The sequence below is a fragment of the Mustela erminea genome, chromosome 7 (assembly GCF_009829155.1).
Source record: "Mustela erminea isolate mMusErm1 chromosome 7, mMusErm1.Pri, whole genome shotgun sequence".
NCBI classification, from domain to species: Eukaryota; Metazoa; Chordata; class Mammalia; order Carnivora; family Mustelidae; genus Mustela; species Mustela erminea.
Window position 1 is genome coordinate 66038335 of NC_045620.1, and position 24853 is coordinate 66063187.

General features: G+C 45.5%; 2 protein-coding genes across 18 annotated transcripts in view; one reads left to right on the forward strand and one right to left on the reverse strand.

Annotated features, from left to right (window-relative positions):
* Positions 1 to 5790, reverse strand: part of KANSL3 (KAT8 regulatory NSL complex subunit 3) — a 43814-nt gene extending 38024 nt beyond the window's left edge. For 5 of the 12 annotated variants that reach the window (XM_032351922.1, XM_032351921.1, XM_032351918.1 and 2 more), the window contains exons 1-3: positions 5688 to 5790; positions 4393 to 4657; positions 1374 to 1544 (exon numbers count right to left, since the gene is read on the reverse strand). In XM_032351922.1, coding sequence (XP_032207813.1) covers positions 1374 to 1544; positions 4393 to 4607 — 386 coding nt within the window. In that variant the 5' untranslated portion in view covers positions 4608 to 4657; positions 5688 to 5790. Of the gene's footprint in view, positions 1 to 1126; positions 1214 to 1373; positions 1613 to 4028; positions 4091 to 4392; positions 4658 to 5301; positions 5652 to 5687 lie in introns of those variants that run through there. The other 7 variants (XM_032351924.1, XM_032351927.1, XM_032351923.1 and 4 more) reach the window with 7 other exon arrangements.
* A 9893-nt stretch (positions 5791 to 15683) lies between these two features.
* Positions 15684 to 24853, forward strand: part of FER1L5 (fer-1 like family member 5) — a 53555-nt gene continuing 44385 nt past the window's right edge. For 4 of the 6 annotated variants that reach the window (XM_032351911.1, XM_032351909.1, XM_032351912.1 and 1 more), the window contains exons 1-8: positions 15684 to 15855; positions 17741 to 17793; positions 18201 to 18292; positions 19031 to 19139; positions 20919 to 20973; positions 21410 to 21519; positions 22967 to 23095; positions 24141 to 24203. In XM_032351911.1, coding sequence (XP_032207802.1) covers positions 15771 to 15855; positions 17741 to 17793; positions 18201 to 18292; positions 19031 to 19139; positions 20919 to 20973; positions 21410 to 21519; positions 22967 to 23095; positions 24141 to 24203 — 696 coding nt within the window. In that variant the 5' untranslated portion in view covers positions 15684 to 15770. Of the gene's footprint in view, positions 15856 to 17740; positions 17794 to 18200; positions 18293 to 19030; positions 19140 to 20918; positions 20974 to 21409; positions 21520 to 22966; positions 23096 to 24140; positions 24221 to 24853 lie in introns of those variants that run through there. The other 2 variants (XM_032351910.1, XM_032351913.1) reach the window with 2 other exon arrangements.

Genomic DNA, 24853 nt, shown 5'->3' on the forward strand with positions numbered 1-24853 from the left:
ACAATCAGAAGTCACTCTGCATCCACTAGAATGGTAAAAATTTAAAAAGAGGCAGACAATAACAAGTGTTGGCAAAGATGTGGAAAAACCGGAACTCTCATACGCTGCTACGAGGAATGTAGAATGGTAAAGCCCTTGTAGAAAGCAACTGGAAATTCCTCAAAGGTTAAACAGTTACCATATGACCCAGCAATTCCACTCCTAGGTATATATGCAAGAGAACTGAAAACACATGTCCACAAAAAAATCAGTACATGAATGTTCATAGCAACATTATCCAAAATAGCCAAAGAGTGTTAGCAACCCAAATATCCATTAATGGATGAATGGATAAACAAAATGTGGTATATCCACACAATGGAATTTCAGTAATAAAAGGGAATGAAGTACTGACTCATGCTACAGCATGAATGAACTTTGAAAACATTACGCTAGGTGAAAAAAAGCCAGAAACAAAAGGCCACATATTTTTATGATTCCATTTAAATGAAATGTCCAGAATAAGCTAATTTAGAGAGATAGAAAGTAGACTGGTGGTTGCCAGGGGATGAAGGGGTTGGCAGGAAATGAGAAATGAATGCTAATGGGTACGGGGTTTCTTTTGTGGAGGACAAAAATGCTCATTAAATTGATTGTGGTGGTGCATATACTAAAAACCACTGACTGTACACATTAAACAGGTAAATTACATGGCATGTAAAGTTTATCTTCATGGAGTTGCTATGCAGTAAGTAAAAGATAAATAAACGTATGCTAAAGCAACAATGACAAATGCGCCAGAGAGGAGAGGAGTGGAGTCCCCTGGGTCAATAGGAAACATGGGAAAAAAATCAGCCAACAAAGTCATGAAAACTTCCTCAAAACCCACAGACTGCAAATCTATTTTTAAAAGCCACTCAAATCAAACATCTGTTAGCTTTCCAAGCGACTCCAAAACATTTTCATTACTCTAGTTATAGACTATATAAACACAGTATCTTACAAATGTACTCTTATTTAATGGCTTGTTTGTTTGTAGTCTGAGTAACTCTGATAGCACAGCCTGCAGTATAGAGGATACAGAACTAGTCATACCTATCATATTTAATTCATTTACTTATTCAATAGACATTTATTATATACCTACTATGTGCCAGGCAGTGTCCCAGTTGTCAGGGATGCAAAGATGGCTGAGACACAAGCCCTCCTCTCAAGCACCTCACTGCATCCTGGGCTGAGAGTTATAACAGAGTTAAGAAAACATTCTGACTCCTATGGCTGCAAATGAAATAAACTTCTAACAGACGCGTTTCAATGAAGATGATGATACAAAATATTTACAATGCAATGACCATTAACCCTATAGTGACCAGTCCTCCTGAGCAGCGGCCTACCTGTTGACATGCTCCTCCCAGTCCTCTGGTGGAGGAGGGGCATCTGCATCAGTCCTGGCGAAGATGACATGCCGTTCACACTCATTCATCACGCTGCGTGCCTTCTGATTGTCGTAGAGCGGCACAGGGGTTGATGTGACTGTCTCCACATCTATTGGGACGTCTGATTCACTGTAAACAGGTGAGGAAATAGGACCAGGCCACACGTACTTCACACAACACAGGTGTTTAACGATCATCTGGTTGCCAAAAAATGACTCTTTAATATAATCAGCTTGAAAGTATGCATAAGCACATTATAACCACAAGAAAATTATGATCCAAAATCATCTTTCCCACACTTGTCTAGATCTCTGCCCTTTGACATGCTGTTATGTGCTGGGGGAACACAAAGTCATTTTAAAATGTGTCCATATAAAAAATGACAGCTATTTTTCTTCAAAAAAAAAAAAAAAATTCCATTAGAAAACAGCTGACTGCCTACATGTACTTTCCAATACAGTAACTATAAGCCACATGCAACTGCTAAAATTCATAAAAATTAAGCAGAATTAAAAATTCAGCCACATTTTAAGTGCTCAACAGACATGTGGCTAGCAGCTACCATTTTAGACAGCACAGATACAGTACGTTTTTCTTATTGCAAAGAGTTCTGTTGGGACTCAGTGCTAGTTTTAAATTATTCACACAAACTTTCCCTTTCATTAGCAAGTCAACTGGTAGCTAATTATATGCTATAAAAGCCTATGATTGTCTAAGACAGATCACCTGGAATGTAGACACCTTAGTTATTTAACTCACTGTATAAGAAGCCTAGAACAGAAACAAACAGAAATGGATATGTGATGGATCTTTCATATTTTAAAATGTTATTAATGAAATCCTACTGCTGTAAGGGTTTTCACTGCACCAAATTAGTCACTCAAAATAATATGCCAATCAAAATGGTCTACTGGCTATCTATCAAACTTTGCTTTAACTTTTTGATCCCGATGATGATCTTAATGCATCTATTCCTAATGGCTGGAATAATTACATCATTATGAAATGAAGTGAAATATGTGCGGCTAGATTTGGTGGTGAGTGAAAGAGCTAATTATCTTCTCTGGACCAGACACTGGACTCAGCATTTAGACTTATATGCCTAAAAGAGAACTCCAGATTTCACCATTCCTAACCTACCCCCTACCGCCCCATCCCCAGTCTTCCTCAACCCAAGGTACCACTAAGCTACTCAAGCCAATAATCTGACTCATCCTAATTTCACCTTTCCCTTTAACCCTGGCCTGTGTTTCCAATTCATCACAGAAGGTGCCGTTGGCTCTACCTATGAAATGTATATCAAGGTCATCCTTTTTCTTCATCTGTACTATTCCCGCCTCTACTCAACCTATCGCGATCTCTGACCCCCACTACTATAATGGTCTCCTAGCAGGTCTTCTATTTCCACTCCTGAACTCTATCTATTCAACAGAAATTCAAAGTGATCTTTTAAAAATATAAACTCAATCTCTAGTTTAAAATCCTTCAATGACTCTTAGTTAGCATCAAATTCCTACATAAGGCAGCCTCCACTAACTTCTTCCCTAGCTCCCACTAACACCCTCACTACAACAATATTCCTGACACAACCACCTACAGAGTCCCTAGAACATGCTAATCCCCACTTTTAGGACCTATATGTGACAATGTATAAAAGGAAATGATTTTCTAAGTACTGAAATGAGCAAGTCCACAGAATCTCACTTTAAGAAAATACCGTAAGATCTGAACAAAGGAGTTTCAAAGTTAGGAAGAAGCTGGGGCACCTGGGTGGCTCAGTGGGTTGGGGCCTCTGCCTTCAACTCAGGTCGTGATCCCAGGGTTCTGGGATGGAGCCTCAGGCTCTCTGCTCAGCAGGTAGCCTGCTTCCCTTTCTCCCTCCCTGCTTGCCTCTCTGCCTACTGGTGATCTGTCAAATAAATAAATAAAATCTTAAAAAAAAAAAAAAAAAGTTAGCAAGAAGCTTTAAAGGAGCTCTTAGAGGAGTTATGCCCCAGGCCAGAGGCATCAAGATTGTCCTTAAAGGTCATAATCCCCACCCTGTTACAACTAAAACATCCAACAAAATGCTGCCCTCACTGGGAAAGGAAATAAAACCCCCTATTATATTCATGTTTAAACACACATCATGGTACCTCTAGCTCATTAAGGCTCAATGAGAGATGTAAAGAAACAAAATACAAGATCTCTATTCAACAAACCTAAAACCTGTCCTAAAGTAAAGATCAGACATTTGATTAGATTAAAACAAACAACAAACAAACAAAAATCTCTTCCCTCCCTAAAAAAAGTTTACAAAATTAAGGGTATGATGCGATCATCAAAATAGAATATATCAACCAATCCTGATACAAAATTAGCATACCTTAAAGCTCAAAAGAACTACTAAACAAGTTTATTTAGGCCAAATGTAATTATATCACATATTACATAGTAAGTTTATGAAAAAATTCCTTCCCCTAAAATGTAGGCCAGTTGAAAATACAATTAGACCTAGGAATGGTTTACATCAACCCATGGGTGACAAACTAAGAGAGAAAGCAATGTAGAATATGTCTTGCAATATGCTTCTAAACGTTACTGCGTGAAGCCAGGAAAAGGAAATCACATTACCTCAAATCATCGCCAGTGTTGGAGCAAGCCAGAGCACCAGAGTAAAGGAAATGAGTCTAATCCTGAGAGGCAATTTTTAAAAATCAATTCTTCTTTTTTCATCACCAGCTAAAGAATCCTCTTTCCACACAAGTCCTATTAACTATGTGGAATATGTTGTCTGCTTTCCTAACTTGTTCGATGTCTCGAAAGCAGATGTCAACATATAGGTGAGATAACCTCACACTGCTTAACAGAGATGCCGAAAGTAAATATCCCAGGCCCCCATACAATCTCCCACAATAAAATCCTTTCTAATCCCCACACTTGATTACTGTGCAGTTAGAGGGCAAGGGCAACCCTTAAGAGAGAAGCCCAAACTCACATGGTACTTTCGTGTTGCCTCCGGGGAGTAACAAAGAGCATGCGTGTGGGGCGAGCACTACTGGCATCTGGGTGGGCACTCCATGGCTTGGCATAGCTATGATCCAGAAAAACCAGGTCCAGCTCCCGCTCGTGCACTGAAAGCTGAAAGAGCAGCGAGGTGCCCATGCGCCGCGCTGAAGTCTGGAAGTCCCTCTCCCCACCCCGGTGGGCCATGTCAGTAGAGGGCCAGCAAGTCAGAGACTGGGTATCTGCATGCTAGTCACCTGCAGTAAAAAGTTCCGGTTTAAGTCAATTCAGCGATTCTTAATTTCTTCCAACCTAGAATAATATCTAATACGCTTACTTTTGTGACGTTCTATCATTCATAATTGAGTATCCATTACACCGCAGACCCCTGCCCACCATAGGAAGGGCTCCTGAGATCCCACACCACCCCCCAAAAAACGCTACTGACACCAAAGGCTCCTCCATACTCGAGGCCTACAAAAGTTGTTTCCTGGACAGCTGATTGATTCCACTGTTCTTCACAAAGGCCTCACATGGGCACATACAAAACTTGCCTGGCCAGCACCACAAATTCCTATACAGGCAAGGAAGGGTTTTGGCAAACAGGAATGACAAACATTCATTCTTCCAAAGCTAAGGCGGTCCCTCGCTCCATTGCTTCACACCATTCCCTAAGAGCGGGAGCACCCCAGTAACAGCGCGACGTGGGCCTCTAGGAAGCCCTTTAAGACTCTTCTCTTATGTTAAAAGTTTTGCAACTACTTCTTAATACTCTGGAGTCCTTAAAATGTCCAAATGAGAGCTCCAGCCCAAAGGCTGCAGCAAAATGCTGTTCCAGGAAGCCCCCTCTCCCCGCGCCAGGGTGGGCATTCCCCCGCAAACCGCCCCGTCCTCCACGTACCCCTCCCGAGGTCTCGCCACTGAGCCTCGAAACGCCCATCTAGCAGGGCTTATAATTCGCACTGTACGGACTGAGGCGCCTGCTCAGGGGGAGATGAAGTGACTTGGCCAAGGTCACGGTGAGTTCGTGACGAGGAGGAGCCGCCTCGCACCCGGCTCCCGCCCGCGTCACGGGCCCGGGCCCGACCGGGCTCCCGCGTCACCGCGGCCCAGGTCCGTCCCCGGCCCAACGCGCCCGTCCGACCCCAGTTGCCCTGGCCCCGGACTCCAGCCCCTGATCCCCGCATGCCCCGGGAGTCCCGAATCCCTCCCCGAGACCCCCGCTCGCCCCGACCCGGGCCACGACCCGTCCGACCAGCCACCGCGCCGGGGCCGGCCTTCCCTCACCCGCAATCGCCCGGCCGCGCGCTCGGCCCGGGCCGGATCCCTGCGCGCGTGCGCGTTACCGCCTCCACGCCCGGTGTCCCGCAAAACGCGGAAGCGGACTATCTCCTGTGGAGGGCGGTGAGCGGCAAAACCCGGAAAGGGTGTGGCTGCGACCACAAAGGGAGGAGGAGGAGCGACAGGAGAGTAGAAAGTCAGCATTAAGTCCAGAGTTGAGATCACCGTCCTGCTGCTGAGGAGTTTAAGGAGGCAGCGCAGCTGTCCAAGCAGCGGGTTGGAGTCTCAGCTCCAACGCGTAACTCCACGGCTTTATGACCCCAGCGAGATCTCCGCGTCCACCCCTCATCTCTAAATGTGCCAATACTTCACCGGGCGGCTGAGAGAATGAAATGGATAATTCTGGGACCTGATAGGAGCACGAATAGATCTCAGGATGGTCATTACCATGAGGGACCCCCAGAGTGTCCTACAAGAAGAAAGATGTACCACAAAGGGACTGAGTTGCTGTCATGAAGGGGGAGTCACCTAAGGTTGGTCTGTGAAGGACCAGGTCGTTACAGAGGGATTGGAAAGGTTAGTAAGGACCCAGATAGGGATAGCCAATAGGCCAAGTACAACCCTACACCATTTTCTTTGGTCTACCCACTGCTTTCTTAAAATATTAATTACAAACTTTTTTTTTTTTTTTTTGAGAGAGAGAGAGTGCGCGCACGGGGTGGGGGGTGGGGCAGAGGGAGAGGGACAGAATTTTTTTTTTTTAACTAACATATAATGTATTATTAGCCCCAGGGGTACAGGTCTGTGAATTCTCAGTCTTACACATTTCACAGCAATTACCATATCACATATCCTCCCCCATGTCCATCACCCAACCACCCTATCCCTACTCCCCCACCCCCCAGCAACTCTCAGTTTCTTTCCTGAGATTAAGAGTCTCTCATGGTTTGTCTCCCTCCCAATCCCATCTTGTTTCATTTTTTCCCTCCATACCCCACAAAGTCCCCGCCCTGCCTCTAAAATTCCTCATGTCAGAGAGATCATATGATAATTGTCTTTCTCTGACTTATTTCACTCAGCATAATAGCCTCTAGTTCCATCCATGTGGTTGCAAATGGCAAGATTTCACTCTTGATGTCTGCATAGTATTCCATTGTATGTATATGTGTGTGTATGTATATATATGTGTGTGTGTATGTGTGTGTGTACATACACACACATATATATACTACTTCTTCTTTATCCATTCATCTGCTGATGGACATTTAGGTTCTTTCCATAGTTTGGCTATTGTGGACATTGCTGCTATAAACATTCGGGTGCACGTGCCCCTTCAGACCACTACGTTTGTATCTTTAGGGTAAATACCCAGTAGTGCGATTGCTGGGTTGTAGGGTAGCTCTATTTTCAACTTTTTGAGGAACGGCCATAGTGTTTTCCAGAGTGGCTGCACCAGTTTGCATTCCCACCAACAGTGTAGGAGGGTTCCCCTTTCTCTGCATCCTCACCAGCACCTGTCGTTTCCTGACTTGTTAATTTTAGCCATTTTGACTGGTGTGAGGTGGTATCTCATTGTGGTTTTGATTTGTATTTCCCTGATGCCGAGTGATATAGAGCACTTTTTCATGTGTCTGTTGGCCATCTGGATGTCTTCTTTGCAGAAATGTCTGTTCATGTCCTCTGCCCATTTCTTGATTGGATTCTTTGTTCTTTGGGTGTTGAGTTTGATAAAGTCTTTATAGATTTTGGATGCTAGCCCTTTATCTGATATGTCCTTTGCAATTATCTTCTTCCATTCCATCACTTGTCTTTTGGTTTTGTTGACTGTTTCCTTTGCTGCGCAAAAGTTTTTGATATTGATGAAATCCCAATAGTTCATTTTTGCCCTTGCTTCTCTTGCCTTTGGTGGTGTTTCTAGGAAGAAGTTGCTGCGGCTGAGGTCGAAAAATTTGCTGCCTGTGTTCTCCTCAAGGATTTTGATGGATTCCTATCTCACATTGAGTTCTCTCATCCATTTTGAGTCTACTTTTGTATGTAATGTAAGGAAATTGTCCAGCTTCGTTCTTCTGCATGTGGCTGTCCAATTTTCCCAACACCATTTGTTGAAGAGACTATCTTTTTTCCATTGGACATTCTTTCCTACTTTGTCAAAGATTAGTTGACCATAGAGTTGAGGCTCCATTTCTGGGCTCTCTATTCTGTTCCATTGATCTATGTGTCTGTTTTTGTGCCAGTACCATACTGTCTTGATGATGACAGCTTTGTAATAGAGCTTGAAGTCTGAAATTGTGATGCCACCAACTTTCGTTTTCTTTTTCAGCATTCCTTGGCTATTCAGGGTCTTTTCTGGTTCCATATAGATTTTAGGATTATTTGTAGGGAGAGAGAATCTTAAGCAGACTCACAGCTGGGCACAGAACCCAGGCAGGGCTTGATCTCAAGACCCTGAGGGCATGACCTGAGCCAAAATCAAGAGTTGGGTACTTAACATACTGAGCCATCAAGGTTCCCCTAATTGTAAACTTTTTTTAAAAAGATTTTATTTATTATTTATTTATTTATTTGTCAGAGAGAGAGAAAGAGTACGCGCACAAGCAGGCAGAGTGGCAGGCAGAGGTGGAGAGAGAGGCAGGTTCGACTGAGCCACCAGGCATCCCAGCAAACTTTTTTTTTTTTTTAAGATTTTATTTATTTGACAGTCAGAGATCACAAGTAGACAGAGAGAGAGGAGGAAGCAGGCTCCCTGCTGAGCAGAGAGCCTGATGCGAGGCTTGATCCCAGGACCCTGGGATCCTGACCTGAGCTGAAGGCAGAGGCTTTAACCCACTGAGCCACCCAGGCGCCCCTCCTGCAAACATTTTTAAGCTAGGGTGATTTCATGTAAAAACCCAGATTTCTGGACACTCTTAAGAAGTTGGAGGCTGTGGCACCGTATGACTTCCAGCGTGGTAGGCATGGGGGCTGCCTATCCCCTTACTCTGGCCACCTTCACTAGGCATTCTTGGCCCCCCTGGCATTTGATTCATTACCCAGCCCTATACCACAAACATTCACACACACCCCACCCCCAGGCTAGATGTAACCATCGGTGTTCCTGGGGTGGAAAACAAAATCAAGAGTCAAGTCCAGTCATTCTAGGGTGATTAGTCAGTTGTTTCAACTCATTTTGGTTGCCTCTCAGGGCAGGAGTGAGACAACTGAAATAATGCTGATAGAAGTAGGTGCAGAGACTAGCCCAAAGAAACAAACACAATACTTCAGAGGGCCTGTGCAATGCAACACAGAGTCCCCTGGTGCCCAGAAGAAAGATGGGAGTTTGGGGAGTGGGGAGGCAGGAGAGAGAAAGGAGGTAAACTGGTCATTTCACAATTCTGGACTGCTTCCAACAGGATAGTGAGCCTTTTCTATAGCAGAGATGTCAAACCCTTAGTGCTAGCTTTGCAGGGGTTTTTCCAGTGTCTTGGCAGACGTGATTAATCAATCACAGTCCACTGACCCCAGATGCAACTTCAAAATCATTTTCTCCACACAGGACTCTAGGCTGTCACCACCAATTGCTTAGATTTGGCCATCTCCTTTCTAAAATCCCTTTCCTTCCTCTGATATCCTGGAGGATACACCTGGTATTCATTCATTCACAAATATGTCTTCAATTCCTACTATGCAATAAATACTGTCCTAGGTCCTGAGGATACAGCTCTGATGAGGCTCGCTTCTTTTTGATCTAATAATTGTTTAATTTATAATTGTGAAAATAAGGGCTAACATTTAGAGAATGCCAAACAAGTTCTAAGGGACATAAATGACCTACTTCATTTAACACTCTGAATGGCTTTACATGGTAGGTTTTATTATATCCAGAGAGGAAAAGTATTTTGCCCAAGGTTACATAGCTAGTAAATATCAAAGGCAGAACTGGAAACCAGTCTGGCTCCAGAACCTAGGCATTTGACTGCTCACAACTCTACGCCCCACCATACCTACTGTGATTAGTTAAAGGGCGAGTTGATGAGCATACAGAACAGTGAGCCAGCCTTGGCTTAGGTGATGGAGTAGATGTGCCTGCGAAGGTGACATATGAAACTGAAACCACGAGGAGAAAAAAGAAACATGGTAGACCCTGGGAGAGAAGATCTCTAGGAGAAGGAATGGCGGGAGTGGGGGGATGTCTTGAGAGACAGAAGGGAGCTTGATAACATTAAAAAAAAAAAAAAAGGAAAATAGTGTAATTAGGAAACAGTGGGTCAGCAAGTTGAAAGAAATGAAGTTGAGAAAGAGACATAAGCCAGAGCCTTTAGGGCCCTATATGTCCCAGTAAGAATTTTGGTACTGACCATAGATTGCTTATCTTAACTTTCCTGTATTTGGTAAAGAGTAGATCCTCAAAGTCAGGGGCATTAACCTTCTTTGTATCCTTCAGAGAACATAGCCCAGGATATAGGGGGTAGTTTCTGTATTGACTGATTGATGACTGATAGATTAGTTGACTGATACCAGGACACCAAGGCAAGAGACATGGTTCAAGATGAAAAATAAATCTTTACCACTACACATCCACTAGGATGGCTAAAAACTCAGTGGTGACACCAAAAACATGGTAAGAGACCCTGGCTGGCTCAGTCAGAAGAGCTTGATCTTGGGATTGTAAATTAAGCCCCATGTTGGGTGTAGAGATTACTAAAAAAATAAAGAAATAAACCTTAAAAAAAAAAAAACAGGTATATCACAGAGCTACTGAAGGATGACGGAAGATGTGGTCAGACTTCCAAGATATGCAAGCAAAAGAAAAAACAAAGCAAATCTTAACTTAGAGGAAAACACAAAGTTACAGAAAAAAGGATATGGGGGCACCCAGGTGGCTCAGTTGGTTAAACATCCGACTCTTGGTTTCAGTTCACATTGTGATCTCATGGGTGGTGAGATGGAGCCCCAGGTTGGGCTCCATGCTCAGTGAGGAATCCACTTGAAGATTCTCTCCCTCTGCCCCTCCCCCCCCACACACATGCTTGCTCTCGTTCTCTCTCTCTCAAATAAATAAATTAAGAGAGAGAGAAAGGATATGGAATTAGAGTATAGTTGACCCTTGAAAAACACGGGGGTCAGGGACATCGACCACCCCACTTTGCACAGTCAGAAAATCCATGTATAACTTTTGACTTCCCCAAAACTTACCTACTAAGAGTCTACTATTGACCGGAAGTCTTACCAATAACATAAATGGTCAATTAACTCTTACTTTCTATATGTGTTATATAACTATAGTCTTACAATAAAGTAAACTAGAGGAAAGAAGGTGTTAAAAAAAATCATAGGATTGGGACACCTGGGTGGCTCAGTTAGTTAAGCATCTGCCTTCAGCTCAGGTCATGATCTCAGGGTCCTGAGATAGAGTCCTGTTTCAGGCTCCCTGCTCAGTGGGGAGTCTGCTTCTCCCTTTCCCTCTGCTCCTCCTGCCCTGCTCATGCTCTCTTGTGCATGCTTTCTCTCTCCCAAATAAATAAATCTTTAAAAGAAGAAAAGAAAATAATGAAGAGAAAATAAGTTTACAGTACTACACTGTATTTATTGAAAAAAATCTACATACAAGTGGACCCATGCAGTTCAAACCTGTGTTGTTCACAATGGAAAAATTATACAATTAAACTGACTTTAAGAATGGCAGCCTGGGGGACGCCTGGGTGGCTCAGTTCATTAGGCGGCTGCCTTCGGCTCAGGTCATGATCCCAGCGTCCTGGGATCGAGTCCCACATCGAGCTCCTTGTTCTGTAGGGAGCCTGCTTCTCCCTCTGCCACTCTGTCTGCCTGTGCTCTCTCTCTCTCTCTCTCTCTCTGACAAATAAATAAAATCTTAAAAAAAAAAAAAATTTACAAAAGAATGGCAGCCTGGGGGTGCCTGGGTGGCTTAGTGGGTTAAGCCTCTGCCTTCGGCTCAGGTTATGATCTCAGGGTCCTGGGATTGAGCCCCACATCGGGCTCTCTGCTCAGAGGGGAGCCTGCTTCCCCCTTTCTCTCTGCCTGCCTCTCTGCCTACTTGTGATCTCTTTCTGTCAAATAAACAAATAAAATCTTAAAAAACAAAATGGCAGCCCAGAGCACAGCAAAAGTTGAAGTGTTTTAATTCCATTCCCAGCTCTGGTTGTGTCTTGTTTCTTTAAATTGATCACTGTTACCACAAAGTTTGAAAGCTTCTTATAATGTGAATATCAAAATTCTGGTATACTGTAGCTTAAGAGTACCTATCTCAGTGTGCCTGGGTGGCTCAGTTCTTGATTTCAGCTCAGGTCCTGATTCAGGGCTATGAGATCAAGCCCTACAACAGGCTCCATAGTATGGAGCCTGCTTATGATTCTCTCTCTCTCTCTCTCTCCCTCTACCTCCACTCTCTCTCTTAAAATATAAAGGAAAAAGAATACCTGTCTCTCAGAGGAAAGTGTTATAATGTTAAAGAAAAGGGCTGAATACACTGCGTGTACCTACAGTTTAATCTTTGAATGTATGTTGTTTGATCAGCTCCCTTCTGTGTGATGGTACCATGCAGAGAGTCAAATCCTTGTGATGTTTTGTGTGGCTACAGACTTTGACAACATGTAAAAAAATGTGTAAAGCAAGCTTGTATGATTGAGGAATCAGATTTATTGAATTTTATTATTGAAAGTTGAAATTTGGGACGCCTGGGTGGCTCAGTGGGTTAAAGCCTCTGCCTTCCACTCAGGTCATGATCCCAGGGTCCTGGGATTGAGCCCCGCATCGGGCTTTCTGCTCAGCGGGGAGCCTGCTTCCTCCTCTCTCTCTGCCTGCCTCTCTGCCTACTTGTGATCTCTGTCAAATAAATAAATAAAATCTTTAAAAAAAAAAAGAAAGTTGAAATTTGACATGTATGAACAAGAACAATACTTTTTCATGGGGGGGAAAAGAAACCCCTGTTGTTCAGAGGTCAACTGTATATTCCTTGATCTGCAGTGAAACAGTCTACATCATCATCGTAATGAAAAGACTGAGTGTAGTTTTAGTCCCCAGATGAGGGGTAATTGTATTGGGAGAAGAGGATGCGGCAAAGGCAGAGTATGAGAAAGCTAAACTCCCCACGTGCATAATAAACAGCAGTAGCACTGTCTGAAAGTGATGAATTGGGAATTTGGAGAGAGAGAAGCTGGGGGGCAGGAAGGAGGGAGGGACGGGGTAAGAGCTGACTTAAGAGCCAGTGTCTCAAGTTGCAAAATTCAAGGGATGCTGTTTAGAAACACAGAGGTTAATACCAGAAGAAATGACCCAGAATGAGGAGTGCCTGCCACATGTATCCCAAGTCTATTCTCTCTCTCTGGCACATATCCCGGGCCAAGCTTCTGTTCTTTTTCTATTTATTCTCCCATCAGTGCTTTGTAAGAATTCATAATTTCCCTCTGCCCCTGTTCCTTCCTTAGCACATCACTCTTACCATTTTTCATTCTTCTCTATTTGGGAGGGGATAAATGATATCTTCTTGCATTTCTTTGATTATGTTTTTTAAGATTTTATTTATTTATTTGACAGAGAGAGACAGCCAAAGAGGGAACACAAGGAGGGGGAGTGGGAGAGCGAGAAGCAGGCTCTTCACTGAGCAGAGAGCCCCAATGTGGAGCTCAATCCCAGGACCCTGGAATTATGACCTGAGCCAAAGGCAGATGCTTAACAACTGAGCCACCCAGGCGCCCCCATTTCTTTATTAATGGACTTGAATTTTTTTTTTAATCTCTCTCTCTCTCTTTTTTAAAAGATTTTATTTATTTGACAGACAGAGATCACAAGTAGGCAGAGAGGCAGGCAGAGAGTGGGGAGGGGGGGAAGCAGGTTCCTCGCTGAGCAGAGAGCCCAGGACCCTGAGATCATGACCCAAGCCAAAGGCAGAGGCTTAACCCACTGAGCCACCCAGGCGCCCCTCTCTAACTTTTTTTTTTTTCTTTTTTTGGTTTTGAATCAATTTTGGCAAAGTGATCAATTGTATCTTGCTGAATTTCTTTGATTATTAAAGAAACTGATTTTTTTTTTCATTTTGTTTGTCCATTTGAGCATTCACCTGTTATAAACTTTCCCTCATCTTCCTTGAGAGTATTAATCTTTTCCTTTCTAAATTATAAAAGCTCGTGGTTGGGGCACCTTGCTGGCTCAGTCGGCAGAACATGAAACTCTTGATCTCGGGGTTGTAAATTCAAGCCCCGTGTTAGATATAGAGATTACTTTAAAAAAATAAAATCTGGGGCGCCTGGGTGGCTCAGTGGGTTAAGCCGCTGCCTTCGGCTCAGGTCATGATCTCAGGGTCCTGGGATCGGGTCCCGCATCGGGCTCTCTGCTCGGCAGAGAGCCTGCTTCCCTCTCTCTCTCTGCCTGTCTCTCCATCTACTTGTGATTTCTCTCTGTCAAATAAATAAATAAAATCTAAAAAAAAAAAAAAAAGATAGATAGATAGATAAAAGCTTTTAAAATTTCTATTTAAAAAATTCTCACTTTAAAAATGCTAATATTCTGGACATTAGGTATGTGGTATATGTTCCCTACTTTGGTATTATCTTTAAAGGTATATTTTTCTGCACAGAAATTTTAAATATTCTGCAGTCAAATCTATCAGCCGTTCCCTTTCCAGAGTTTGCCTTTTATGTCACAATGCTTAGTTTGGAAAATCATGAACAAAAGCAAAAACTTTGTATTGTGTTTAGATTTTGAGAAAAACTGTCAGAAAGAGCATTTTCTTGTTATATCTGCCACACCAGAAAGCAACTGTAGCACCAAGATCCCGAGATGGCTTTTTGCTCTTTAAAGACCATGTTTCTTTTAGAAGGCATAAAAAGTGGAGCACCTAGGTGGCTCAGTCAGTTAAGCGTCTACCTTCAGCTAAGGTCATAATCCTGGGATCCTGGGTTCGGGCCCTGCATCAGACATTGGATTGGGCTCCCTGCTCAGTGGGGAGTCTGCTTCTCTCCCTGCCCCTCACTCTGCTTGTGCTTTCACTCTGTCTCTCTCCCTCTCAAATAAATAAAATCTTTAAAAAAAAAAAAAGGCATAATAAGCTTACTGTTCTGTTGTTTCATCAACTAATATACATTTTTAAAACATCTGCTAATCTTCCTGCTATTGGAGAAGATGTAATTTATACAATATTAAAAACTGAAGCAAAACAAACAAACAAAAAAAAAACCTTAGTGTAGATGAGACAAAAACAAGTGACCCAGCTCCATCCCCATGATGAGGGGTCTTGAGAGCTATCAAGATACCACAGCAAAATTGTATTGACCTTGAGATTTTTTTAAAACCTTAAAATTAGTTGGCATAAAAGCTCATCAATTTAAAATTCATTTCCCTTTGTTAAAGACAGACTCCTATTTGGACCTAGGCTTCCTTTAGGAAAAAGGAGGCCTGGGGGGCCTGGGGAGCTCAGTGGTATTAGTGTCCAACTCTGGGTTTCAGCTCAGGCCATGATCTCAGGGTCATGAGATCGAGCCCTCTGTCAGGCTCCATGCTCAGCATGAAGTCTGCTTAAGACTCTCTCTCTCCCCCTCTGCCCCAAACCCCTGCTCTCTCTCTCTCTCACATAAATAAATAAATCTTCAAAAAAAAAAAAAAGACGCCTACATGTTTGCTTATGCATTAGCTTTTCCTGAATTGTCCTTGAAATGGTCTTTGATTTCCTTATTCCTTTCCTCACATCACCTCACCTCTCTCATTTTTTTAATCTAAATTGTGGGACTTTGGCAATGATTCACTCCAGATAACTTGCTTATTTATATAAAGAGGAAAGACTACCCTTATACCTGATCATGAGATCAGAGTGACAGTGAGAATAAGAAAGAGAAAAAAAGAGGAAACGCAAAGCAGCCAAATTATTTTGTTTGTACAGGCCTGGTCACCTCAAGCCACTTGCTTCCTACTCCTGACTTTCTCCTGTCATTCCCCTCCTTTCCTTTCCAGAACCAAGAACCAGCCACCTTTGTGACATCATTTCTACTGCTAAGCAACAGGTCTAGGGTTCTCCTCACCCTGTGAGCCCTAGGAGAACGTCAACCCAAGGTGCTCCAAGAAGGAGGCTCTGCTGCAGAGGGAAAGAGGGGGAGGACAGGCATGCTGCGGCTGGTCGTGGATTCAGCTACGATTAACCCACCCCTCAGCCCCCCACCCAGACCCTGTGTGACTGCCTACTTCCGAGGTGAGAGCCAGACACCGGGATGGGAGAGACTAGCCCCCAAGAAGCAACATGTATTCGGTGAAAAAATAGACTTCCTGGGGCCTAAAAGATGCCCTGTATGACAGAAAGGCAGAGTAGATATCATCCAGTTCTTTTGAAACTTCACTTTATTGCCATTATTTCTCCTGTGAGGACATCTCTGCTTCTCATTTTTTCCAGGGGAATGGCTACGGGAAAAAGAGAAGATAAATACTTTCCGAGATGCTTCTGTGAACTAGGGCTGTGCCACACATTGAGGTTTAAAAAAAAGAAAGAAAAAGTACCTGCTTCACAGGCTTGATGTGAGGATTTTTAAAAAGATAATGTATGTACAGCTCTTATATAACCTCCTATAGTAACTGTTGGTTCCTGTAAGTGACCTTTACGGCCATCAAAGTCTTCTCATGAACATAGCGATTTTTGCTCCTCACAACAATCCTATGAGGCAAATGAGGCAAGATTTATTGTCTCCATTTTTTATAGGTAAGGGAAAAAATGTCCAAGAAGGTTGGCAGGGGTGGGGGATGGTGAAAGGATTTGGGAGACAACATGAAAAGAAATCTAGAGTGTCTCCAGAACACAGAGCTGGGAGTGGGAATGGAGGAAGGGCAAGAAAATTGACAGTCTGCTGGTGGCAAGCAGAGGGAGGTGGATAATGGCGAATGAGGTTTCCCAGCATGTGCGGGGACTGAGAAAATCGGGGCTGAGAGAAAGAAGGCACAGTTGTTTCTGTAACAGATATGGAGTAAAGAATGAAGCTCCTTAATTTTTTTCTGTGCTCACTGGGCATGACAATACCCCTTGGAGAATGGACATTTGGGATTCTAGGCTCACAGGGCAATCCATATGTGTTTATGTCCCCAGATTTAGAGAGGCATAGTGGACGTTCCATGTGTCTGCCGTGAGCCAGGGAACAGGCTGAGTCTGAGTCGCCTTTCCTACCATCCCATGGATGTGATCTTTCTCCTCCTAGAAATACCTCTTATAAAGATGCCTAAGTCCCGGACTCTTGGGTTTGCCCAGAGATTTACCTATAAATTCTTATTATTGAATGATATTTTTTATTCCCTTTTTACCTTTCTGAACCCCTTTTCCCTCATATAGCATCCACTACCCTGCACCCCTCCTGACTTCCTCACAGGAAGTCTCTCCCTCTTCCGCATTCTTTCCTTGGGAAGAATCTCTAAGTGGTTGAGCAATTTAGAGGTTCTTTGCAGGGCTATGGGCTGTTCTTTCAAAGATATTTATGGATGAGGAACTTTTAACCCATTAGAGATGTTTTGGCATGTCTTAAGGTTCACTAGGCTTTGTACTCTGGTAAAAAATAAACCTTGAGATCTCAATGCCTTAACACAGTGAAAGTTTACCTCCTACACCAAATCCTGCATCAAGGGGGCAGTCATCTCAGGTGGCTCCCCCAAGCAGTGGTTTAGGGACCAACTGCTCACTGCTCATGGCTGCAAAGTCATCCTGGCACCACCCTGCCCACAGATGGTGAGGATGGTTGTGTGGAGCAGGGAGAGGAAAAGCATCATGGGAGATTTTTAGGAGCTAGTCGTGGCAGTGGTGAAAATCACTTCCACATTACATTGGCCAGAGCGAGTCTCCAGATACCACCTGGCTGCAAGATGGCTAGGAACTACATTCCAGAGAAGAAAATGAAGTGAACGCATTATCTGTCATGTCAGATGATGTTACCCTTACAAAAAGTGAAAATTCTGACATCCCCAGAGTAAGAATCCATGTCATACCACATCTGCCAACATGGACTCAAAGTGTTCCTGGAGTCCTCCCTCTCTTTGCCACACTTAAACCTAGACTTTGAAATATTTCCTACCACCACTGACACCCCTTGGTCTCTTTACAGATATCAAGAGGAGAACTCATGAAGCGGAGGGGAATAACCCCATATGGAATGAGGTAAACCCATCAGGACAAACGCAAAAGAAGCAATGACTACCGCAAGAGTGAGGTTGGGTCCTAGCCATGCTCAGAATTCTAGGGGGAGGCCAGGGAGCAGCATAAGCTTTCCCCAAGGGCATCTGGGCCTGAGAGTAGCCCCCGAGCTGATATGGCTGTGCAGGCCTGAGGGCCCATAGCTGTTCTTGGCCCTTCTCCACTCTGGGGATGGACCATATTAGGGCCCATCTTGTCCAACCTGGTGGTCCTGATGTTCCCAGAAACCTGAAGCAGGGACAGGTCTCCCTTGAGGGAGGTTCTCCAGTTCAAGAGAAACACAGCCTGTTCCCTGCATCTTTCCTTATTTTCTGGAAGGTTGGGAAGGAGAAGGTGGAGGAAGGATGCTGACCTCTCTGTGCCTCCCACAGACCCTGATCTGGTACCTCTCGGACTGCCCCCTCCAAAATGACTCTTTTCTGCAAATCATCCTTCGGGACGTGGGCGCAGCAAAGAAAGACAGGTGAGGCAGAGAAAGGAAGGAGGTTGTCTCTCTGACCAAAGCTACAGCACTTGCTGCAATTCCTGGCTCGAATCCATAACTCACTCAGGTGGCATAGACAAGAATCCACTCCAGCCAACTAATGGGACCAAAAAAAAAAAAAAAAAAAAAGTGGAGGTGGAGTGTATGGGAGGGTGATGGGGCTGGGAGGGCAGAGCAATCAGAATCAGGAACCTAGGAAGCCAGGGGCAGTTCTGCCTCTTTTGAAGCCACAGGCTCTTAAATCTCTGCATCTCTCTGTCCAATCCTGGCTTCCTATCATGGCCCCACTCTAGTGCCCAACAGAGACCAACACCCAACTGAGACTGAATTTAGAGCATCCCAAGTCAAAATTCCTAAGACGGAGAACCTGATTGGCCCAGCTTCTATCAGATGTCCCATCCCTGGTCCAATTGGTGGTTACTTGGGACTGTTCCCATTCAAGAGTAGTGTGGGAGAAGAACTCCTGGGAAGGGGCTGAGCAGGGCAGAGCCAGTAACTGGGCCACATACTTCTCAGAGCCCCAAAGTCATTCTCAGAGACGTGAGAGCCCTAAATCTTCTGCTGGGTTCTCTACATCATTGTGTCCTTCCTGCAGCCTCTCTCCGTGGGCAGCACAGCTCGTAGCAGAGAAAACCTTCTCTAGATAAAGTCATGCCTGGGACAGAAGACACCCTGTCCCCTGACTTTGGATCTCATACATGTTCTTCTTCTCCCCAGATTCATTGGGCTGGCCACAATACTGCTCCAGCCCTTGGTGAAAAAACCGAGTGAGGTCCTTTCTTTGAAGGACTTGAACCTGCTTAACCATCTCATGCAATCCACAGATGTGAGTTGGGCCCCAGGAACAGTGGCTCGCAGAGCAGGGGCAGCCAGTGAAGCTAGATGACTCCACGTTAGCAGAGGCCCAGTGACCCCACCAGAGAGCACTTCCTTTCCTAGGAGGCCTCATCACACTGCCAGCATCTCCCTGACCCCGCCTATCCCACCATCCATCCACCCACCCACCCTCCTGCCCCATATCCATCCTTTTAGATTGATTAGTCGATTGTCCATTGGATGACAGCACCTGTCTTAGGCCTGGGATACAAAACTGAATGAAGACCATGGTCCATTAGAGTAAGCACACTCACAGTGACAGTGCTCCAGCACAAGGGTCAGGAAGGCTAGGTCACTGGGAACAGGAGGAAGTGAATGATTCCGTGTGGGAGGTCATAGAAGGCTTCACAGAGGGCGTGATTAAGGTAAATGGAAACAAGCAAAGATCAACCAGAGGAGGAGAAGCAAAAGCTATTTATGCAGAACTGGCTAGAGCAGCAGTATCAGCCACCATCATTCGCATTTTGGCAGAGACTCAAAGGCAGACAGAGGAGGGGAGAAGCTGTACAGTGGAAGCAGGGAAGGCTCCCAGTGTGCCCTGATAGGAAGCCATTGGTCAGGGGAAGCTGTAAGTGGACCAACTAGAAGCCAGGCATCCCATGTGATTGCTTAGGGGTGTGTATTTGGCTTATTCTGGTTGGTCCTGAGTGGGAAGAAGGGACAAAAATTAGGAAAACTGTCAGTTGTGAATCAAGTCCTCTATCAGTCGGGGCCACACAATTGGGGCCAATTGTGACAGAGGCTATTGTTTGAGGCATACTCTGACTTCTACAGGCTGACTTAGAGAGAACAGGCTGGCGTCCTGGATGGGTTATTGCAGATTTGTTGGGCTGGTTTCCTGAATTGCTGGCTGCAGACTGTGTGTCAGAGTTCCACTTTTATATAAGGTCTGGTCATTGTCCATTTGTTTATTCAGTTTCTCAAGGGGCATAAGTTTGCAACACAGACGGGAAAGGAAGAGAATCCTAGACAAGTGTGTGAGGTACATGGGTGAAGGCTGGAGAGAGAGAAAGGCAGGCTGTTGGTTTGGGAAGGGTAGGTTGCTGCACTGCTGGGACACAGGGGTTGGGAGGATGTGAAGGTGGTGGTGGGAGAGCTGAGTCTAGCTGGGACCAGGGGCCAGAGGTGAAGGGCTTTATGGTCTATGCTGGTGAGTTGTGATTTTACTCTGATCGGTTAGGGCACTTTTTAGGGGGCAATTCTGGCAATGGTCTAGAGGTAGGATGAGTGTAGTCAGAGCACTTGGAGGCAGGAGGTCAATTAAGAGGTATTTGCAAGAGGGGCGCCTGGGTGGCTCAGAGGGTTAAAAACCTCTGCCTTAGGCTCAGGTCATGATCCCAGGGTCCTGGGATCAAGCCCCACATCAGGCTCTCTGCTTCACGGGGAGCCTGCTTCCTCCTCTCTTTCTGTCTGCTTCTCTGCCTACTACTTGTGATCTCTGTCAAATAAATAAATAAAATCTTTAAAAAAAAAAAAAAAAAAAAGAGGTATTTGCAGGAGTCCTCTCCCGAGGTCAGGAGATGTTGAGCTAGCAGAAGAGCTGTTGGCATCAGTGGTTCTGGGCTGGCCCCAAGGTACCTCTCCCTCTCTTCCCCACTCTGCTGTACCTCCTTGTCACCACCACTGCTTCATGTCTCCAAACTTAGCCAGGCTGGGCAAGTTTCCAGTGTTAGGACTTGACCAAGGATTGCAAGATCTGGCTTACAGCCCCCCTGCCTTTGCCTTGCAGTGCACTGTCACCCTACATGTGACCCTTGCGAGAAAACAGTATGCATCGAAATTAGGTATGTCCTTGGGACTTACCCCTGTTCGTCACCAAACATAGCTGGATAGGCTCTTTGGGACCTTTGGGACCTATCCCTTGAGGCCTACAGAAGGACTGTGACCAGGTTAAGTTCTAGAGGCCAATCTCCAGATACCTGGCTGAGTTTTCCACTTGTCGTCTCTAGACATAAGGCCAAGCCTCCAGTGGGCTGCAGAGGGAAGCAAAGATGGCCATTTCCAAGAGCCCTCATGTGTAGAGTGTGGGGCCCAGGGTTACTGAGGGTAAGAAGGGGCCCATGGGAATGTTCTGGGGAGGATATGTGCCCCTTTCAGGACTTCTAGGCCATGGTTTTAGTCAGAAGCTAGTCAATGGGGATAGAACAATGAAATGGGCATAATGCCTCAAAGCCTCCCTAGCGCAGCCTCTGAGGGCCCACCCAGATTGTGTTTCCCCAGGTGATTACGACCTCCTGGGCCTAAGTGCCCAAGAGATGGCCAGGCGGAAACTGATGGTCCCTGGTTCCGGCATGCCCATGGCTCTGTCCTCGAAGCCTCAGCACTTTCAGGTGAGGATTCGGGGCTGATTTACCTGACACTCTCATTGTGATCCCAAGCTGTCCCCATCTCTCTGCAAGGTCGTGGCAGAGGACCAGAGCTACAGGTCCTCAGAGCCTCACTGCTTCCCCTGCTCCTCCCGGGCATTTCTGAGCCACTTCTGCAGGAAAGGGAAGCTAGAGACAGCTTCAGGGCGGCCACAGGAGGCACTGTTGGCTGTATGTATACCAATAGGCCCTGGCAAGTGCTGGGGAGGCAGAATGAAAGACCTGGAAGAGTCCTCAGGATTGTTGGCAACACAAGGCTAGCCATGTGCAGGGCAAAATGAGCTGTACGGGAAGGGCTGAGGAGAGTTCCCGCTATGACTACTGGAACCCTCATCCCATGCCTCAGCAACTTCCCTCTGATCTGTAACTTGTAACCCAATATTTCTGCTACACCTTCACCTGCTCTCCAGCCTGCCACCTGCCAAGGAGACTGGGTGTCATTCTTTTTTTTTTTTTTTTTTTAATATTTTATTTATTTATTTGACAGAGAGAGAGATCACGAATAGGCAGGGAGGAAGGCAGAGAGGGGGAAGCAGGCTCCCCGCGGAGCAGAAAGCCCAATGTGGGGCTCGATCCCAGGACCCTGAGACCATGACCTGGGCCGGAGGCAGAGGCTTTAACCCACTGAGCCACCCAGGCGCCCCTGGGTGTCATTCTTGACTGCATTCTTCCTCACCCGATCCCCTGCATCCAGTCAATGGCCAAGTCCTAGCTCTTAATATCACCCAATTGTCCCCACCTCTCCATCACCACTTCACTTCCTTGACCTGGGCCACCACCATCATGTCCCTGGACCACTCATAAGTTCTTCCTAAATTCCCAGCCTCCAGCTCTCTCCTGTCCATCCTTCAGCCAATGGGGTCTTTCAAATATGTCATTCTTATCATGCCATGCACCTGCTTAAAAATGAGGATACTCGGGGCACCTGGGTGGCTCAGTGGGTTAAAGCCTCTGCCTTCGGCTCAGGTCATGATCCCAGGGTCATGGGGCTCTCTGCTCAGCAGGGAGCCTGCTTCCCCCTCCCTCTCTGCCTGCCTCTCTGCCTACTTGTGATCTCTCTCTCTGTCAAATAAATAAATACAATCTTAAAAACAAACAAACAAACAAAACTGGGAAAGATTAGACTTCATTTCTGTATTCTGTAACAAGCCCATTGCAATTGAAAACCACTAAGTAACACAAGATGAAAAGAACAAAGCAGTGGAAGGGACAGTTCCCAGAAGAGGAAAAGAGGAGGAGCCATGGCCTTCCTAGAACTTACCTTCAGGCAGGAGGAGTCCAGTTCGCTGTGGGTCTCCTTCCACCCCAGTAGATGCCTCTTATCAGAACACTTTGCTCTTTTAGAGACGAGCCCCTGTTGAAGAAGGGGGCCCAGACCCCTACCTCAGGTGCCCCCATATTCCCCCCATAGGTCCGAGTGAAGGTATTTGAAGCCCGACAGCTCATGGGCAACAACATCAAGCCGATGGTGAATGTGGTCATTGGAGGCTACCAGTACAACACGCGGATCAAGATGGGAAACAACCCTTTCTTCAATGAGGTGGGCTGCACGTGCCCTTCAGAACTGAATGGGGCATTTGGGCCAAGGGGGGCAGCCAGGGGCTAGCTGGGGGCTGGGCATTTCCTGCAGGCATCAGGCAAGCTTGCTTCTTCCACAAACATTGGCTGAGCATTTACAGAGGGCCAAGAACTGCTTGGCACTGAGAATACAGACAAAATCATTTGAAACCTCCCATTGGAGGAGCCAGTAGTCTTTGGGGTGGTGGGGGGATTGGCCTGTGAACACATAGACTATGATAATGGTGCAAAACTGGGGTTAACAGATCTGGGGGCACTGTTAATGCAGGCCCAGACCATTACATCTTGCCACTGCTGAAGCCCTAAGCTATAGCATTGGGCTGATCATAGTTGGAAGTCCATAAATACTCACTGAATTAATTGGTAAATAGGCCAATAGATAATAGCATGGTGAGAGTAGGGAGGAATGGGGAGACTCAGGAAGAGCTTCCAAAACCTTGAAGGAAGAGTCTAGCAGGGAAAGAGGGACATCATGGAGAAAGAAAATTCAGGAAAAAGCAATAGTGTCTTCAGAAGCCTAGAAACAAGAAGTAGCAGAACTTAGCAGAACAGTAGATATGAGGCGGTCAGAGGGAAGGCTGCAAAATGCACTAGGACCCTGTCACAGATGGCACTTGGGAACCATGGAGGGAGTTTAGGAGGAGAGTGATGGGGCTAGGTTTACATTTAGAAAAGATGGTTCTGGCTCAGCAGAGGCTGGAGGTGCAGTGGACCGATAGGGCAATCTAGAAGGAGACAGAGGCTTGGGTCTGTATCCCAGGCAGCTAGCTGGACCTTGAGCTGCTCTTGACAGATGCTCCTGGAATCCCCTGCCCCTGCGCTTTACCCTAGCAGAACCTCCTCCAGGAGCCTGGCAGGCCCCTGCTTCTGGAGGAGGAGCATGAGCATGAAATGCGCAAGAGCTGGAGTAGAAGCATTCTAGTCTGAGCCTTCAGGCTAACCGAGTCCTTGGGTGAAGTGGTGGAAGGAATATCATCCAACCCCTACCTCCTTTCCCTCTGCTTCAGATCTTCTTCCAGAATTTTTATGAGGTACCTGCTAAGTTATTTGATGAGACCATCTTAATCCAGGTGAGAAGCCAAACAAGGTAGGCCCACCTTCTTATCCCATCTCAATTCTGGAAAGGACTTCATCGTCCCCACCCCACCGTTAGAGCCAGTCACTTCAGATAATCCTTCTGACCACACACAGCCTCTAGCTCCTTTGTCACTCCCCAGCAGCCCAGACTCCCCATTCATCCATTTAACAAATCTTATGGAATCCCAACTATTAGACCCTAAGATGGGCCCCGAAGGGAAGAAAATAGCCCTTCCCATGTGCCAGGATTCCCATGCCACCAAAGGATCCTCAACATAGGACATTCCATTCCCCAACCAGTGGGACCTCGGTAGCAGTGATGAACGTGCTTATCAGGTGCCTTCTATGTGCCCAGCACAGGGCTAAGGAGAATAAGAGGGCTTCCCCCTTGAAGAGTATGCATGGTCTTGGGAACACAGGGACATGGTAAACGATCAGGACAGCAGGTAGTAGAGAAAGTTGAGTGCAACACTTTGCTTTGGGCTGATCTTCTGGTTCATCAAATGAATTGGACCCTCTGATCAATCTCCTCATCAGTAGAAGGGAACTAAAATTCTGAATCTCACAGGGTATTAAGAAATCAATGAGAATTAGAAGGGAAAACCTTTGTGGAAGCATGAGTCACTAGGAAGTATTGAGCAAA